Source organism: Pleuronectes platessa, chromosome 1 (genome assembly GCF_947347685.1).
Source record: "Pleuronectes platessa chromosome 1, fPlePla1.1, whole genome shotgun sequence".
Taxonomy (NCBI): domain Eukaryota; kingdom Metazoa; phylum Chordata; class Actinopteri; order Pleuronectiformes; family Pleuronectidae; genus Pleuronectes; species Pleuronectes platessa.
This window is the reverse complement of record NC_070626.1, coordinates 32,956,309-32,975,152: the sequence shown is the minus strand read 5'-3', so window position 1 is coordinate 32,975,152 and position 18,844 is coordinate 32,956,309. Positions and strand designations below refer to the sequence as shown.

The 18,844-nt window shown below is 47.8% G+C and overlaps 2 protein-coding genes across 2 annotated transcripts; one reads left to right on the top strand and one right to left on the bottom strand.

The window, feature by feature from the left end:
• The first annotated feature begins 4,727 nt into the window (after positions 1–4,727).
• On the top strand, positions 4,728–14,388 carry dis3l (DIS3 like exosome 3'-5' exoribonuclease). The gene is made up of 18 exons (XM_053426986.1): positions 4,728–4,940; positions 5,726–5,879; positions 7,014–7,142; positions 7,222–7,357; positions 8,250–8,417; positions 8,830–8,908; positions 8,981–9,157; positions 9,526–9,695; positions 9,937–10,098; positions 10,786–11,036; positions 11,521–11,613; positions 11,697–11,985; positions 12,222–12,457; positions 12,536–12,690; positions 12,782–12,960; positions 13,058–13,203; positions 13,295–13,466; positions 13,903–14,388. Exons 1-18 carry the CDS (start codon positions 4,811–4,813, stop codon positions 14,224–14,226), a joined length of 3,150 nt encoding a protein of 1,049 aa, XP_053282961.1. The 5' UTR covers positions 4,728–4,810; the 3' UTR covers positions 14,227–14,388.
• A 264-nt stretch (positions 14,389–14,652) lies between these two features.
• Positions 14,653–18,417, bottom strand: tipin (timeless interacting protein). Its single transcript, XM_053418600.1, has 8 exons — positions 18,362–18,417; positions 17,012–17,141; positions 16,644–16,740; positions 16,408–16,483; positions 16,206–16,328; positions 16,075–16,135; positions 15,383–15,610; positions 14,653–15,038 (listed from the first exon to the last, which is right to left on the bottom strand). Exons 2-8 carry the CDS (start codon positions 17,127–17,129, stop codon positions 14,653–14,655), a joined length of 1,089 nt encoding a protein of 362 aa, XP_053274575.1. The 5' UTR covers positions 17,130–17,141; positions 18,362–18,417.
• Between the last annotated feature and the right edge of the window lie 427 nt (positions 18,418–18,844).

Sequence of the window (18,844 nt, the reverse complement as noted above, 5' to 3'; positions counted from 1 at the left end):
CCTTATCATGAGAAACAGAATCTGGTTGATCAGAGAAACTCAACAGCACAGAAAAAAATATACATTATTTGATTAAATAACGTTTCATTGCTGAGGCTCAGAAAATCCTCAGGATCAACAACCCAGCTTCAGTTTCAGTTTCCCATCAACACCTGATTTCCAGCTTCAAGTTCCCCAGTCAAACCACAGCCGAGTTTCCCAGCGTCTCTGGTTCTGATGCTTTTCGGTGCAGTTTGGGTGAAACCAGTTTGACCCAGTTTGACCCAGTTTGACCCAGTTTGACCCAGTTCCCAACTCGTCACTAAACACATCTTTCTGATGTCTCTGGGACGATGAGGAGTTTTTCACTTCAACACAAACCAAACTGAACATGTGTACGATCCTGGTCTGTTATGAATTTTACAGAAAATGAATTATTCTGGGGATTTGATGCTTTTCTTTTTTTAACCCACATGATGTCAAATGAAATCTGAGTAAATGGACAATCATCTGAGCCTCTGAAGAAGCTGCTGAGTGGAACCTCGATGGACTGAACCAACGAGTCCGAGCTTGTTGCTGTGAAAACTGTCAGAGCTGAAACTAACGATTATTGATTCACACGTCAATTATTTTCCTCATTAATCTCAATCGATCGTCTGTTGTTTGAAATCTTGTCAGAACTCTTCTCAAGGTTAACACGTTTAGATTTGAAAAAATCATAAAGACAAATATTGAGCTACACACACACACACACACACATACACACAGGGTGTCAAGGTCATCAGGTTCTATCACATCTGGATACGAGACACGTTTTAATTCCAGATGTTGTCTCTCCATTTGTTCCAGGTGCGTCTGTACAACCCGGAAACGTCACTGGTCGATCCCCTGGTGTACTTCCACACAGTAACCACCGCTCTGCCTCTGTGCCACAGCCCCTGTCTGGTTCATGTGTAATGTTACTTATCCATCTGCCCTGAGGAGAACACTCATGATGTGTGGTAATGGTCAGCCCCCCCCCCCCCACACTCCAGGCAGAAGCTCTTAATGCTCTTTCTTGTCTCTGTCCTTCCTGCTGCTCGTCTCTGTCCTCCTCTCCGTCTTTGTTGCAGGATGAATAAGACGCTCGGGGCTCGGGCCTTAATGGGTTCTCTACCTCGCTCTGAGGAGCTGTTTGAGTTTCAGGCCCGATGTTTACTGTTGTCTCGTCCTGAGAGCGAGAGAACAGAACTCACAACTTCTCTACTCTCTCCAAAATTCATAACACACACACACACACACAGACAGACACACACACACACCTTCTCAGCCGGTGAGGATGTGGAACACCATTAATAAAAACCTGGATTATCATCTCTTCCGACGTGATGAACTAAACATATGCACACACACGAGCAGCGAAATCTACAAACAGCTTTTAAGAACAGACGGATGAGAGTCCAGAGCTCCACCAGCTTCCTCCCAGTCAGGATTCACTCCACCCGTCTCCTGACACCACCAGAGCACGAGGCTGAAGGAAAACAGAACCTCCACCACAACATGTCCTTGAGAAACAGCAGCCGGTGTCAGGGCTGATTACTGGTATTGATCTGACGGAACATGGACGATTCCCAGTTCAAAGAGTTCAGCAGACTGGAAACACAGCGGCTGCCCCGGGGATCATGCCCCCCCCCCCCCCCCCCCCCCCGCCCCCCCGAGGAGAGCAACTGACCGATTCAGACTCAAAGTTCACCGTCAGTTATGAGATGAGGACGATGTCAGACTATTATAAGTATTATTGAGTAAATATGCAACAGTACTTTTGTTTTTTTCATGAGTCCTCTGTTTATATATGTTTGTGAGATAATAAAAATCTGGATTAATGCAAAATGTGGATTTGTAGATTTCCTGACCAGAACAAATTAACAGATTCATAATCACATCAATGCACATTTTACATCTTAGTTTCATAAAGATTTTAAAATCTTTTCTGCCAAAAATCATTTCCCATCCCCCCCAAGTGAATATGAATAGTAAACTGGGATGAAGTGGGAATGAAAGTCCAGTGTAATGTGTTGGTGGCCTGATGAATCCTTCTTCCACACGCTTCAGTGAACTTCAGGGACAAAGAAGAAAAGGTTTGTAACAAAGCCCCGAGCGGCCGAGCCTCCTCCTGCATTCTGAACCACATCAGGTGCTTAATGGTTCTGTGGAGCGGTGGACTGGGAGAGTGAGGAACTGCTTTCTCCTGGCGACACACTTCAACGCTCTGCCTGTTATTCTTTAAACAGCGATTAGAAATATGTTTAAAGTGAAAGGGATGAATCAGGGGAGCGTGGCGGGAGCGGTTATTAGGACCTGGCCCACAGAGCGGTTATTAGGACCTGGCCCACAGAGCGGTTATTAGGACCTGGCCCACAGAGCGGTACATGGGTCTGAAGGAACCTTTCATCACTCATACTTTAATATCAATACAATCTCCAGAATCCTGTTGCCTTTCCAAGTTCTGTCTTTTCATCGTGAGTTACATTTATTCTGTCTGTTTAGATCTGGGCTCAATCAGACAATATACAGAGGATGAATATATCACTTGATAAAATGTGATAATAAATTAACACTATTACATAGAGAGTGAGCTGTCATACCATAGTTACTATGTGATTTCATCCCTATGACATGTTTAGAGACTGATGAGGATGAGTGAGTTAAAGCAGCTTCATTGGATGAAGGGACGGTCACTGTGGTGTGAGCACACACACACACACACACACACACAGTCTCTCTCTCTCTCTCTCTCTCTCTCTCTCTCTCTCTCTCTCTCTCTCTCTCTCTTCATCTGAACCGATGACCCTCCAGCAGAAACCACCTCAGCAGCTGCATCATCTCAAAAACTAAAACACTTTTAATTAAAGTGAGAGCTCAGGAGTCGGTGGAGCTGCATTACTATTATTGCGAAGGCACGTTTGTGACAAATGTCTCTGTGACACATCGCACAGCACATTCTCTCTCTCTCTCTCTCTCTCTCTCTCTCTCTCTCTCTCTCTCTCTCTCTCTCTCTCTCTCTCTCTTTCTTCTCTTCTCTCCTCTTCTCCTTACATGTCTTGATTCATCCACTCCGGAGCATTGAGGAGAAACCAGCAGCTCAGCCTCCATGTCTCCTGCTCAACATCACCATCTAGTGCACCGGCACCTCCTCACTGAGGAAAGGGAGGAGGTGCCTCAGGGGCATCAATAGAAATACTACAACAGAGATGATCCTCCTGACTCATCTGATTAGCATCAAACACTGGGTTCACTCTGCAGAGTGTGGCCCTCACACTGGAGCTCAGGACAGAGCTGCTGCTGCTCCTCCTCCTCCTCCTCCTGCTCCTCCTCCTCCTCCTCACTTTCCTCTGTCACCACATCCCTGAATACGGTTAATTGCGTTCACCCGTCGGCCAAGGTCGACTGCATCCAGATTAGATGAGTGGAATAAAGAAGAAGGAGCAGAAGGTGAAATCTGGACGAACGAGTGAGAGACTGAGAATAAAATGAGAAGAAGTAAAAAGCTTAAGAAGGATGAACCAGGTCCGGTTCCCCCCCCCCCCCCCCCCCCCGGGGTCGAGCATTAAGAGCAGAGGCTGTCACACCAAGTTAAACACCAAGAGGAGAATCCATTGAGCTTTACACAAGTCTAAATTGATTGATTGAAAATCAGAGTTTAAAAAGAAAGAATCCCTCAAATCAAAGAAACCAATCAGAAGAATCTGCTTCATGAAAACAACAATAAGACTGAAAAAATCACTTCAACATAAACAACTTTTCTTTTCATTTCAAATTTAGATTTTGAAAGTAAATATTCTTCACATTGACAAAATGTAAAAAGCGGATTTCTCACAGTTAACAAAGTCCTGATATGAAATCCTTTAAACGAGCTGCAGCAGTTCAGTGAACAACAAAGCTCCCGACGAGCAGAACATTAATATTATATTAATATACTATTAATATAATATTAATATAATATAATCTGTTACAACGCGTGAGATGAGTGAACACGAGTCTTACCTGAATAAAGTTCATCGCAGTGGTTCAACCTGAAGACGGAGTCACAGCAGCAGCCGAGCGGGACTCGAACCACAGCAGAACAGATGAGCGGCACTGTGGTCCAGGAGCAGCGGTAAAGTGGTCCCGCGGTGAAGTTGGTGTGAGCGCCTCCTCTCAGCTGCTGCTGCAGCGGCTCTGCACCGAAGAGCCGCGGACACCGGGAGAGGAGCAGCCCCCCCCCTCCAGACACACACACACACACACACACACACACACACACACACGAACAGTTAGCCTGATGTTAGCAGCTGTTCAGGTGTTCCAGCAGCTGCAGGTCAGAATGTAGAGAACACAACCCAAATAATATTATAAATTTAAAAAATTGTATGAACATGATATACATCTTTCATTAAGTGCTTTAAAGGAAGAGTCCCAAGTTCCTGTGTGTATGTTCTAATGTTTTCAACAAATACAAAAATGAACAGTGGCAACAAAAACTCAAATATTCTTACTTTCAGGTGATTAAACAATAATTAAATCATTATGAATTACTATATTCAATATAATAATAGTACATGGTTTAATTAAGACAGTAGCTTTTGATATAAAGCAACGTTGTGTATTTAATGTAAGACAATAATCCCTGATGTCCGAATGCACGTGAACGCAGCAGGAGACGGGAGCCGCCTTTGCGTCGTGACGTCATCAGACTGCACGTGCTCGCTCCCTGTGTCACTTCCGGAAGTTCGGTGAGGAGGAGGATCGTTTCCCGCCCTGTGATGAACAGCTGATCGAGCAGGCGGTTTCCGAACTTCACCGAAACGCGACGATGATCAAAACCGAGAAGGTTCTGCACCTGAAGAGCAGCCGAGGCCGGAAAGTCCGAGTGGTCCGTGAACACTACCTGAGGGAGCGTGTGCCCTGCTGCAGCTGCGCGTGTCAGGCGGCTTGTGACAACGGTACACAACACAACACAACAATAACACACTGTCAGACACACATAAACAAACACACACAGTCAGACACACACACTCTCACTCCCAGTCAGACACACACACTCACAGGCAGACACACACACTCACAGTCAGACACACTCACACACTCAAAGTCAGACACACTCACAGTCAGACACACACACACATGCACAGTCAGACAAACTCACAGTCAGACACACACACGCACAGTCAGACACACTCAAAGTCAGACAAACACAGTCAGACACACAAACGAACACACAGTAAGAAACACACACAAACACACACTCACAGTCACACAGTCACACACACACACTCAAAGTCAGACACACTCACAGTCAGACACACACACACATGCACAGTCAGACAAACTCACAGTCAGACACACACACGCACAGTCAGACACACTCAAAGTCAGACAAACACAGTCAGACACACAAACGAACACACAGTAAGAAACACACACAAACACACACTCACAGTCACACACACACACTAACAGTCAGACACACTCACACACTCAAAGTCAGACACACACACACACAAACAAACACACAGTCAGACACACACTTTCTTCCTCTGTAAACGTTTCAACCAGCAGGATTCACTTTGTGTAGAAAATGAAGCTAAAGTCAAAATGTCTAGTTGTGTGTCTGTTTGTTAAATGAAACATAGAAACTGTTAAAGTGTATGAATCTTTATTAAACGTGTGGAGCGTGTTACACTGTGTGAATGTGTATTGAAGTTATGAATGTGTCCTCATGGATCAGAGGGGAAGCTGCTCCCTGATGACCTCACTCACTACGTGGTGCCGGACGTGGGGGTGGTGGTGGACTACCTGGAGGTCCTGGAGTTCAGAGAGCTGCAGGGAATCATCTTCACACAGACCTCGTGTCAGGCTGTGCAGCACAGCAAAGGACGCAGGTAACACACACACACACACACACACAGAGACACACACACACACACACACACACACAGAGACACACACACACATCAGAACCTAAAATCAACCTGTGAATCCAACGTTCGGACACAATACAAGATGCTGAGTCCCAGACACTGATCTCAGTGTTCTTACTGAACTCAGTTGCAAGTTGTGATATTTAATAAGTACTCCGAGTACTCGGAGTACTCAGAGTACTCAGAGTATTTCTGTGTCAGGATCCAGACGTTCTGTTTCAGCCTCTAACGACCGAGCGGTTCAGAGGTCGACCTCATTAACTGGAGGCTCTGCTGATCCAGCAGGGGGGGGGGGGGGGGGGCTCTGATAGACCTGATGAACAGTGTACATAAGGAGTCGCACACGACCCCCCCGCTTTCCATTTCTGCTGAAGACGCCATTTTAAAATGTTGCATCATTAATGTGATGAGGTTTCACTTCTGGTAATGTCGGGCAGACAGAACGTTAGCTGAGGCCAGGCTGTGTCAGTACTGATGGTTCACTTCAACACACAGGTGTGTGTGTGTGTGTGTGTGTCTGTGTGATGACCGATGAGGTTTTGCAGATTTGATTTTCTATGAGCTCTGAAAGTCTCTATCAACACTGATAAGCTTTAGTTTTAAAGGTTCAGTGTGTAGAATGTAGTGACATCTAGTGGTGAAGTGTCATGTTGCAGTTGAATCCTGCAGGTTGTGATCTGAACAGAAACAGACGTTTTATTTTGAAAGCTGCAGGTTGTGATCTGAACAGAAACAGACGTTTTATTTTGAAGCTGCAGGTTGTGATCTGAACAGAAACAGAAGCTTTATTTTGAAAGCTGCAGGTTGTGATCTGAACAGAAACAGACGTTTTATTTTGAAAGCTGCAGGTTGTGATCTGAACAGAAACAGACGTTTTATTTTGAAAGCTGCAGGTTGTGTTCTGAGCACAAACACACTCTTCTACTCGATGACCCACAGCGAGCTGAGGGAACCTGTAGCTCTGATCTTTTTGTTGAACTCTTCCAGGAAGTCCAACCTAAGTCCTGGGCTCTGTGGTGTCCCAGGATCAGTGTGTGTCTGTGTGCGGTGGACACGTCTGTGATGGTTCTTCTCTCTCCTCTCCTTTCTGTGCAGGCAGTACAACCGCCTGCGGAACCTGCTGAAGGACCCCCGACACGACTGCGTGCTGTTTGCCAACGAGTTCCAGGAGTACTCGTACTGCCCCCGGGAGAAGGGCGAGAGCCAGGACAAGTGGCAGAGCAGGTGAGACAACACAGAGACAGCTGGAGACAACTTGTTAAAGTCACCTGATTAACACTGTAAGGTGTGTGTGTGTGTTCAGGTGTGTGTACTCTGCAGCAGTGTGGTACTTTAACCACCTGGCAGGATTGATGGATATCGTGATGATCACAGACGACCAGGAAGCGGTGACTCGGTACAGCAGCCTCAACTCTGGAGTGTACGTGGTCTCCGTCCAGGTACGAGATGGATGGATGGATGGATGATGGATGATGGATGATGGATGGATGGATGATAGTTATATAGATAGTTTATTGATCCCGAGGGTAACGTTGTCATCCAGTAAAACACTAAACAGTCAAGAGGTCAAAATGAGTGACGGTCAGGTTCACTGCAGTGAGATGAAAGCTGTCACTGTAAAGACGTTTGTGCTCTTGAGGTATTGACAATACAGATATTTGAAGTATGAGTACAAGGTGATTGAAAGACACGAGTAACCGAGGGAGAGCATTGAAGACAAATATAAGTACAGACTCGTTCCTTCTGATCTTATCTGTTTAAATCTCTCACTTTCTGTTTCTCTCTGAATATTTTCCATCTTCATGGATCTGTCAGAGAGCTGAAGTTATTCTCTGCTGCCACACTGTGTACTTGCTGTGTATTTGTTGTGTACTTGCTGTGTATTTGTTGTGTACTTGCTGTGTATTTGTTGTGTACTTGCTGTGTATTTGTTGTGTACTTGCTGTGTATTTGTGTATTTGCTCTGTCACTTGGCTCCACTGAGCTCGACAGCTAATATTCCTCCTCGCGTTGGACACTTTGATGAAGTGACCACAGTTTGACTCACTGGAGCGAGAAGCTGAGAAGAGCTGTTAACAGTCAAATCAGTGAAGCTCTGAGTGGAGAAGCTTCATGAAGTCGTTTCAGGCTCCATCTTGTTATTTTCTTGGTTTTAAATAAAGATTGAAGGATCAAAATGTTTGAGCTACAACTCATGATCGGTCAGAACTGAACTCACATCACTCTGTCACCACTGAGCTCTACATGACGCTCGTTAGAACCTCCACCCCCTGATCAGATCCATAAGCCTGGTCCTGTCTGGGTCTTCTTCCTCCTGCCTCTGTGTTCCAGGAGTATTTGCAGAGCTTCTGGCCCGACCTGCCGGCAGCTCGCGAGCTGTACGTCTCCGTCCACCAGGCGCTGCAGGAGAAGGAGAGTGAGGGCAAGGAGGGGGAGTTCACCGAGCATCTCCCGCCTGAGGTCCTGGAGGCGGGCATCAAGTCCGGGCGCTACATCCAGGTACTCCATCTCCACCTGTCGGCTTTGTGTCCCGTGACTTCCTCATGCTCAGCAGGAAAACCAGGAAAAGGATTCTTTGAATTTCCAGTAAAACTGCAAATTTGTGCCGACTTCATCTTCTCAGCTGCTGCAGAAGTGAACCGTGGTTGAATCAGATCATTTAACAGGTTTTTAAAAGCCTTTTAGAGGAAGTGGTATAAATTAATTTCAGCTCAGGAAGGAGAGATGTTCCACACGTTTCCAAACGGCCTCCTGTCCCTCAGCTGAACCTCGGGACACCAGGACCTGCAGGGAGCTTTGAGCAGAGCCAACATAACTGAACATTCAACTGGACCTTTCTCCTCCGTCAGCTGAATTAAAGTCGTTAATATTCCTGAAATCAAAATACATCATATCTCTACTTTATCCTCAGGGGACTCTGAACGTCAGCAAACACCGAGCACAGTCGGAGGCTTTCATCAGGACGGAGGATTCCTCCAACAAGAGCACAGGTGCTACACCTCAGCAGCCGGCACATTCAGCCGGGAGCTCGTTTCTATCCTGACCCTCCTCCCTGTCCTCAGGCAGCTGGGGCGTGCTGGTGTCCGGAGACAAGAACCGGAACCGGGCCATGCACTGCGACGTGGTCGTGGTGGAGCTGCTGCCGAAGAACGAGTGGAGAGGGAAGACCTCCACCCTGACGGAGGCTCAGGGGGAGGAGAAGAGCGGAGAGGGCGGAGACAGTCAACCACTGCCGACAGGTCAGAACTCAGCACCAGTCTGACCAGTGGCCTCGTCAGTAGTTACCTCAGACCTCATTGAACTGGTCTTGAATTATAACTCATCAGACTATAATGGTAGAAATCTGAAACTGGAATCAGTCCTAATGCAGATATGATGTGATTCATATAGAAAGATGAAGCTGCTTCTTGAATAAACTGCTGGAAAGGATCAAATGTAGAAATTAAAAATGTTTCTGGTTGAAAGCTGAGAAAAGTAGTAAGTTTACTTTAAAGTTGAGATAATTCCTTCTGTTCAAAAGACTTTATTATTTATATAACATCATTTATATAAAGTTTTAGTGTCCGTGCAGAGTGAAGAAGCTGCAGTAACATTATAAACCTCTCAGGCCGCGTGGTCGGGATCCTGCAGAGGAGCTGGAGGGACTACGTGGTCACCTTCCCCCCCCGGGACGGGACTCAGCCCCAGAGCAGGAACTCCCAGAGGATCCTGGCTGTGCCGTGGGACCATCGCATCCCCAAGATCCGGATCAGCACGCAGCAGGCCGACGCTCTGCAGGTCTGAGAACCAGACATGTTATCAGATCTTTATCTTTGTTTTTGAGTTCTGACCGTCGACTGTAAACTGACGAGTCGTCTCCACTTCCTCCCGTTACACAAACTAATGAAGCTAGTAGATCCTGGATTCTGATGTTTTGGCTTCAGCTCTAGGAGCCGTCAGGGCGTCCATCTTTATTCCCAGTCGGTGTCGTGACACCGGGGTTTGAATCCGTCCTGTGTGACTCTCCGTTGTGCCTCAGGACCACAGGGTGATGGTGCGCATCGACTCGTGGGAAAGCTCGTCGCTCTACCCGAACGGCCACAGCGTGCGGGTCCTGGGTCGAGCTGGAGAGCTGGAGACCGAGGTCCAGACCATCCTCATCGAGAACTGCATCCACGTGCCTCCCTTCTCAGACGCTCAGGTGACAGAACACATTATAATAAATTACTACATTACAACTTCTGTCATTTGAACTTCTACCAGTTCCTCAGCAAAACTTTCACTCATGAAGAATTAATGAAATGAAACCGGGATGGACGCAGATTAAATCTTTCTTAAAATCAACTCTACATGAAAATGTGTTGACGGTTCATAGACTAAACAATCAAAAATAATCTGATCAGATTTACTGATAATTTTAATAATTTGTCCGCAGCCCCTAAATAAATAATTTTTAATTAATGCCTGATAAAGAAAGATTTTATCAGGAGGGAAATGTTTGAATTTTTCGTTTTTTCAGCCTTAACAGATTTTCATGTGTTTCTGTGGACGTGAACAGAACTTTTATTTTAAATAGTGATAATGAGGCAGCAGACACTGCCCCCTAGAGGCCCCTCAGCAGTAGTTCAGAGCTGGAGTGTCTGCGGGTAGATTGAGGACAATAAGGACAAATGTTTAAAAGGTTAATAGTAAATTATTCATTCAAGACATTTCTTTGTCTCACCAGAAGTAAATCACCTTTTCTTTTCACTTAGATTCACATACATTGTGGTTTTATTTAAAAAAAGAAAAGAAGAGACATCGAGAAGTTTCTTAAAGTTCAAACATGAATTATTTGTACCTGTTGCTGTTTGTGTGTAGATCTGAATATGTGTGTGTCTGTCCTCAGCTGAAGGAGATGCCGGTCAGCTCCCCTGAGAAGCCCTGGCAGGTGGATCCCGTCCAGGTGGCGGAGCGGCGGGACCTCAGGGACACTCACCTGGTGTTCAGCATCGACCCAAAGGGCTGCGAGGACGTGGACGACACGTTGTCGGTGAGAAGCTTCGCCGACGGGAAGCTGCTGGAGCTCGGTGTCCACATCGCTGACGTCACCCACTTCGTCAGGGAGGGGTCCCTCACCGACCTGGAGGCCCGGACCAGGTGAGAGGCTGGTTCACACCTTCACCAGCTGTTCACACCTTCACCTTCACCAGCTGTTCACACCTTCACCTTCACCAGCTGGTTCACACCTTCACCAGCTGTTCACACCTCCACCAGCTGTTCACACCTTCACCAGCTGTTCACACCTTCACCAGCTGGTTCACACCTTCACCAGCTGTTCACACCTTCACCTTCACCAGCTGTTCACACCTCCACCAGCTGTTCACACCTTCACCAGCTGTTCACACCTTCACCAGCTGTTCACACCTTCACCTTCACCAGCTGTTTGAACTTTTATAGGACAGAAATGATTCTGATAAACACGTAACACAGAGAAACATCGGGAAAGAAAGTAAGTTAAACTAAAGAAATAAATAGATTTTTAATAGTAAGGGAGAAGACACAGCTGAAGACTCAGGTGATGATGATGATGAGGTCAGGTGATGATGATGAGGTCATGATGAAGACATGTTCTTGGTTCCAGGGCCACGACCTACTACCTGGCGGACCGGCGGTACGACATGCTGCCGGCGGTGCTCAGCGCCGACCTCTGCTCTCTGCTGGGAGGAGTCGACAGGTCAGTGACCTCCCCCCCCCCCCCCCGCTCTATCAGCTGCAGGTTCCAACCCTCTGGATTCTCACCCTCGCTCTTGATTCCAGGTATGCGATGAGCGTGCTGTGGGAGCTCGACGCACAAACCCTCGCCGTCAACCAGGTGTGGTTCGGTCGCACAATAATCCGCTCGTCCTACCAGCTGCACTACGAGCTGGCCCAGGCGCTGCTCCACGGGGAGCGGGTGGAGGTGGCGGAGCTGGGGCAGCTGGGCCCTGAGGAGAAGGAGGTGAAGCTGTCCGAGCTCACCCAGGCTCTGGAGACGCTCACACATGTAGCCAGACACCTCCGGGCGCAGAGGGACCGAGGAGGAGCGCTGGAGCTGGAGGGGGTGGAGGTAAAGTATCCCAGACCTCCCCAGGCCAGATGGGAAGTGTAGTCCCTCCAGCAGGTTCTGGGTCTGCTGGCTCCACGTGGTGAGGTGCAGGGTAAAGCAGCTGGACGGTGTGAACCCACTTCCACCGCTGGACGGATCATCCTGTGAAATCTTCACCAGATCAAAAACTCCTGAGCTCTTGTTCTCTGTCTCGTTTCCACATTATAATAAAGATCTTTGTCTGTGGTTCCTCTCAGGTCCGCGCCCAGCTGGACGAGGGGGGGAACATCACGGCCCTGGTCCCCCGGCAGCCGCTGGAGGTCCACGAGACCGTGGCCGAGTGCATGATCTACGCCAACCACTGGGTGGCGCGCAAGATCCAGGAGTCCTTCCCTCATCAGGCGCTGCTGAGGTATCACCCGCCGCCACGGCAGGAGTTCTTCAGTCAGCTGGTGGAGAGCGCCAAGGCTGGAGGATACACCATCGACACCAGGTAACTGATTCAGGATCTGCTCCTGCTTCTCACCGGGTTGTTTTGGACCAATTAGAGAACGAGTCTCATCTTCTCCAGGACCAACAAGGCTCTAGCCGACTCCCTGGACCGAGCCGTGGATCCCCAGGACCCGCTGGTGAACAGGCTGCTGAGGATGATGACCACGCAGGCCATGTCCGAGGCTCTGTACTTCTCCACTGGGGCTCAGTCCGTGGACCAGTTCTACCATTACGGTACAACTGTCTTCATCCTGAGGTTCTGATTCGGTGATGAACATGGATCTGTTTAGAATCTAGAAATGAAAACTTCCTTCCTGTCTCTCAGGTCTGGCTCTGGACCGCTACACCCACTTCACCTCCCCCATCCGACGCTACGCCGACGTGGTGGTCCACCGCCTCCTCTCCGCCGCCCTCGCCGCGGAGGGGGGGGCGGGCCCCGGTAGAGCTTCATCCAGTAACAAGGAACTGGAAGAAATGGCTCAGCATATCAACAACAGGAATAGGGTCAGTGCTGATCTGTGATTTACTCTTACAGGATGAAGTGAACTCACTCTGACCTATGACCTGTGTGACCTCTGTGTGACCTCTGTGTGACCTCCAGGCAGCCAAGCAGGCGCAGAAGTTATCCACGGAGCTGTTCCAGTGTCTCTACTTCAAAGAGAGAGATCCTCAGACGGATCAGCGCTGCGTGGCCGACGCCGTCATCTACTCCATCAGAGACAACGGCGTGCTGGTGTTTGTCTCAGAGTGAGTCGAGTCCCAGAGGCAGCGAGTCCACTTCCTGAGTCCACTTCCTGTTCCCAGACCCACGGCTCTGACCTCACTGTGTTCCCTCCAGGTACGGCGTGAAGGGCCCGGTGTATCTGAAGAACCGGGAGGGGCAGGTGGTGGCGGCAGCACCGGACGGCAGCTGCGAGTGGCAGAGCGGCTCAGTGCGACGCTTCTCCGACCACATCAGCACCACCTCTGGCTGCGGCACCTCCACCTTCAGACTGTTTGACCACGTCACGGTGAGTCTCAGCAGGTTTATGGTTTGGTTCTCATGGGGGGGGGACTGAGCTGTGATTTCACCTCATACTTCTTTACGAGTGTAAACTGCCTCTGGAGGAGTCGTCCCACAACTGAGGCAGGAAACCTCCTGGAGCTGAGGAACCCTCATGGAGCTGAGGCAGGAACCCTCATGGAGCTGAGGCAGGAACCCTCATGGAGCTGAGGCAGGAACCCTCATGGAGCTGAGGCAGGAGCCCTCATGGAGCTGAGGCAGGAACCCTCATGGAGCTGAGGAACCCTCATTGAGCTGAGGCAGGAGCCCTCATGGAGCTGAGGAGCCCTCATGGAGCTGAGGCAGGAACCCTCATGGAGCTGAGGACCACAGTGAAACCTGCTGTCTGAAGGTTTGTCCGTCTCATGAAGCTGCTGCTGACGTTCACCTCCTCCTCTCCACAGGTCCGTATCTCTGTCCACTCGTCCCAGTGCCACGCCGACCGGCTCAACCTGGAGGTGGTCAGCAGCCGGCCGTACCGCAGCGCCGCCCCCCCGCAGCCCAGCTCCCAGGGCCGCAGCCAGCTGGTGCAGGAGGTGGTGCGTCTGGCCGAGGAGGCGCACCAGCAGGCCCAGGAGAAGGCGGCCCGGCGGCCCAAGCTCTCCAGAGAGGAGAGAGAGTTCAGTCAGAGCAGAACTCCCAATCTGTACTCGCTGCTGGAGGAGGTTCGAGAACTGGCTCTGATGGACCCGGACATGATCCCTCAGGTCTGTGCGTCCACGGCTTAGAGCAGCAGAGACAAGAGGGACGAGGACGACTGAGGACGGACTTTACAGATCAGTGAAGATCTCATGAAGCAGAAGAGACTTTATTATCTTTCTTTTTAGAATCAGCACCAGTGTTTTTAATGTGTAAACTTTTATCAACCAAATAAAGATGTTTGACATGAGGTGCACACGAGACTGAGTTTATAGAGACGATCAGTGACTTTATATAAAGCTGATTAACAAGTGTGTATGAAGTTATTTACAAACACTGTGATGGTGGAGCTGTGGTATCAAGTCCAACTCCAAGTTAATGAACCATGAAAATCATTCTGCTCCACACACATCTTAAAAACCACAACAGAAAATATGGAATCATTCTTTAATCATGTCTCAGATAAAAATAAGTTTTGAACAGTTTGTATTTGAAAGCACACAGAAACACACACACTAGTCTGTGTCCTCAGGCTCGTTGCTGATTGGCTGCTGGCTGGTCTCTTCCTCGCGCTGACTGGACTCGGGTGAAGCCTCAGGGTCGGTGGGTGGAGTCTGGCTGGGTGGGTCTGTGGGTGGAGTCTGGCTGGGTGGGTCGGTGGGTGGAGCCTGGCTGGGTGGGTCTGTGGGTGGAGTCTGGCTGGGTGGGTCGGGGGGTGGAGCCTGGCTGGGTGGGTCGGGGGGTGGAGCCTGGCTGGGTGGTTGTGTGCTGCTGCCGTCCGGCTCCAGGTTCAAACGCTCCGTCCCCTCCTCGTCCTCGTTGGACTTGTTGAGGACATTTGCAGAAGACACAGACGCTGGTTCGTCTGCTGACGTGTCCACGGCCTGAGAGTGGGTGGAGTCTAGAGAGGAAGAGACAAACATGACATCATGATTAGAGACAGTTTGAAATCACGTCCACGCTGCCTCGTTTGAGTTTGAAACTCCGGGTTTATGTTTTATTCTGGACGAACAAGATGTTTATCAACTTAAGTAACAAGTGAACGTACGTTGACAATCAATACAAATTCTTTTATCTTAAACATTTTATGATTCCAGCTTCGTTGCCTGTGAATTAATATTTTTAGGAATTTCACGTTATGTCTTTGACTGAATCACTTTCAGATCTGATGCACACGGACGGACTCACAGATCACTGGCTTCATGTTGCTGGATCTGTTTGGCTGACGGGTCTGAGGCGTCTCACCTGCTTCCTGCTTGGTGTGGCGGGCGAGCCTCCTCTCCAGAGCTCGCTGTCGGTTCAGCTCCATGCGCCGCTGCTGCTCCTCGGTGAGGGAGGGGGGGGCGGCTGGCGGAGGAGCAGCTGGAGCGGGCGTAGAGTGGACGGGTCTCTGGACCTCGTTCCTGAAGCTCCCTCCACTAAATGGATCAGGATCTTCAAAGAGGGGCCGTTGAGCTGCTGCCTCTTCTTCACCTGCAACACAACATTTATAAAAGACTCAATTCATTCTGTAAATTTGAACCTGTCTCACGTTTGTCATAATAACATCAGTTTCATCTGGTCTGGTCTTTACTAATATTTACTCATTGGATTCACTGCCCAGTTTTCAGCAGCTTAAATAACTTTCTAAGAGTCTTGCTGTGCAACAGAGGCTGTGACTAAAGATGGACGACATGACGGCTCCTGAAAGTGAGCCAATCATCTTACATCGCCCCCTGGGGGCTGGCTACAGTATGAGTCATAAAAGTGTTCATGTTCCTGATAAGTTTGGTTCTAATTAGTTATTTGATTATATAGAAAGGGGCTGAGGTGTCCTGACTGACGGATGAACCTGACTCGGGGGGGGGGGGGGGGGGGGGGGGGAATCGGACCTGTGTAACAGCAGGACCTCGACAACACAAACAAACAATGGTGACTGAGGGATTTTATTCTCTTACCCTCGTTACCGAAGTCTTCGTGTGTCAGTGGCATGTCCAGTCGAATCCGTTTGAGACAGGTCTGCAGATTAAAAGCAGATTAAAAACCATATCCACTGATGATTGACCAACACTCAGCCTCCAGTTCCCACCTGCACTTCTTTCTTGTTGCCCAGTTTCTCCACTTTGTCGATAAAGTCTTCAAACTGCAGTTTGGGAAACAGCCTGTGAGCCCAGTTCTCCATCTTCTGCATCAGCAGCCTCAGATCTGCAGCCTGAACAGACACAACGCCGTCACGCTCTCTTCTACACATCCTGCTGCTGCGTGTTCACTGCTGCGTCCTCAGCTCTTACCTCGTGTCCTTTGCCCTTGAAGTGGACGTCGTCAAACATGGTCCTCAGAGCTGGAAGTCCTCTCGCTGAGATCAGCCTGAAGAGAAACGTTTTCAATCTCATCAGCAACTGAAGAGAACAGGAAGTCCTCTACTGTCCAGCAGGTGTGGGATTAAATGATGTTTGTGGCGTCTTCATCAGCTGACAACACTATTTACTTTTTAAACATCTTGACTGTAAAGGAAGTGATGTGATACCTCTGAGAGTCCAGTTTGGGCTGCGGCCTCTTCACTCCCTTCCTTTTGGCAGCAGGAACCTCATCCAGCTTGGACACGTTGCCTTCATCGTCCTCTTCTTCATCAGCAGGAGAACAGAGCAGGACAACATCACGTCACGTGTGGACACAAACCCTGCTCTCTCAAATCAATTCTCAAACTGATCTAAAGCGTTGAGTCATCTCTAAAGAGGCTTCATGTCTGGAACAGGCCATCAGAGAGTGAAGACTCAAGGTTCAGGACAGGAAACATACTAAATCCTTTTCTTTAAATCTGTTCTAATGGTGCTGACGTGTTGATGGTTCATGTCTGTGGACAGCTTAAAGAGAAAGACTCCTCCTTCTTCTCACCGTTTCCAGAAGGGTCTCTGTCCTCGTGTCCCCCCTGTCCCGGGGAGTGAGGCGGGGGGAGGGGAGGGAAGGCCTCGTCCTCTGTGCGGTGGACGTAGGACATGTCCGGGTCAAACATGGTGAGAAGCTCCTGCAGGACAAATAAGAGTCAATCTCCAGAGAATTAAAGTTAGAATGAAGCTCACATGAAGCTAGAAACAAGCACTTTACATTTAAAAGGTTTCTATTGGTCTTTTATTATTCTACTTGAAATATAAAAATTCATTGATTAGAGAAGAAAAAGTTGTGTTCATCAGCCGCCAGGTTTTTAATACCGAACCATATTCTCAAAATCAGGTAACAGCCCTTTTATTAGCTAGTTATTATCTGTAATACATCACACGTGCTCCGTACAGATCAGCTGTCACTCCAAATCATATGTCATCAGTTCATCTGCTCCTTTATCTCCATCAGACTTTATGTATAAACAATTTAAACATGAAGTGACAAACTGGTTCTTCTCATGTAGTGAATCCTGTTGTTGTGTTGTTGTGTTGAGTTCCACCAGCATTTGTGTGTCCTGGGAGAGGATCCTCACATGAGACTGAGCTTCATCACTGATCATTAAGTTGATCTGTAGTTTGACTCGTGTTGAGTTAAGAACAGGAAGTTGATCCTTTTAACATCTGTGAGACAAACTGGGATTTGTGAATATGATACTCTACAAATAAAATATCATTAATTGATATATATATATATATATATTTTTTTTTGTATTATTATATTTCTTCCTGTCTGTGTTTCTACACTTGTCTCTTGCTGCTTCTACAGTTTAAAAACCACATCAAGTGTTAATTATAAAATGAATCAGGGGATGTAATCGAGTATCGATCCTGATATCAGTTATCGATCCTCTGGGGTTCGGTATCGACACCGGGGGGGAAACCGTATCGGTGGAGCAGCGAAGCTTCCGGTGCACGACGCGGGAAATTCAACAGGCTGTCAAAATAAAAGTTTGACAAACAAACGATCTGTTGTTTCCGCTGCAGCTCAGAGACGGAAATAAAATAACTTTGAATAAAACCAACAGTCTGAGAGAAGCGTGTTTATTATACTAACTTAAATAACTTTGAATAAATCCACATGTATATCTGTGAAACGCGCTAAACGGAGGAACTCCATGCTAACCCTGCTGGGCTAACCGCTAGCTGGGGCTAGGTCAGTTAGCTAACACGTCAGATAATAACAACAACAGCTGTTAAACAGGAAAACTACTCAAACCACGAGTCCGCAGCTTCAACACACACACAGACACACACACATTAGAGGTCAAGTATTTTAAAGGACATCTCCTCTTTATTTTATATTTACCAGTCACGAGCTGCGTAGACAGGAACCTGCGGGATACCCTCTTCCGGTACACAGTGGAACCGCTTTCAAAATAAAGTCCACCGGAAACGAGCGCAGACTAAATAAGAGCAGTTAAAGTGAAATAATGAAATATAATAATCTCAGATTTATTCCTCAGGAGAATTGGAACTACTCTAAACTCTCTGCTCATCTTATATCCACACTGCAGGTTCACTCACTGGTCTCTTGTTCATAGTTTGTCATCATCTTATTCGTTGTTCTAAATTATTTTGTACTTGACTGTTTATTCCAGTACTTTATTGTGTATCATTTACTTAGTTTACGGAGTAATTCATGCAAATATCTGTATATAATGAAGTAAAAATATAAGATTATTGGTTTCAAGTTTAAAGTCAGGTTTGGACTCAGTCTTTCTAAAATCCTTGATAGGATAAGAACTTAGAGTTGTTCAGTGTGCGTCTACAATAGTTTCTATTCTAAAGC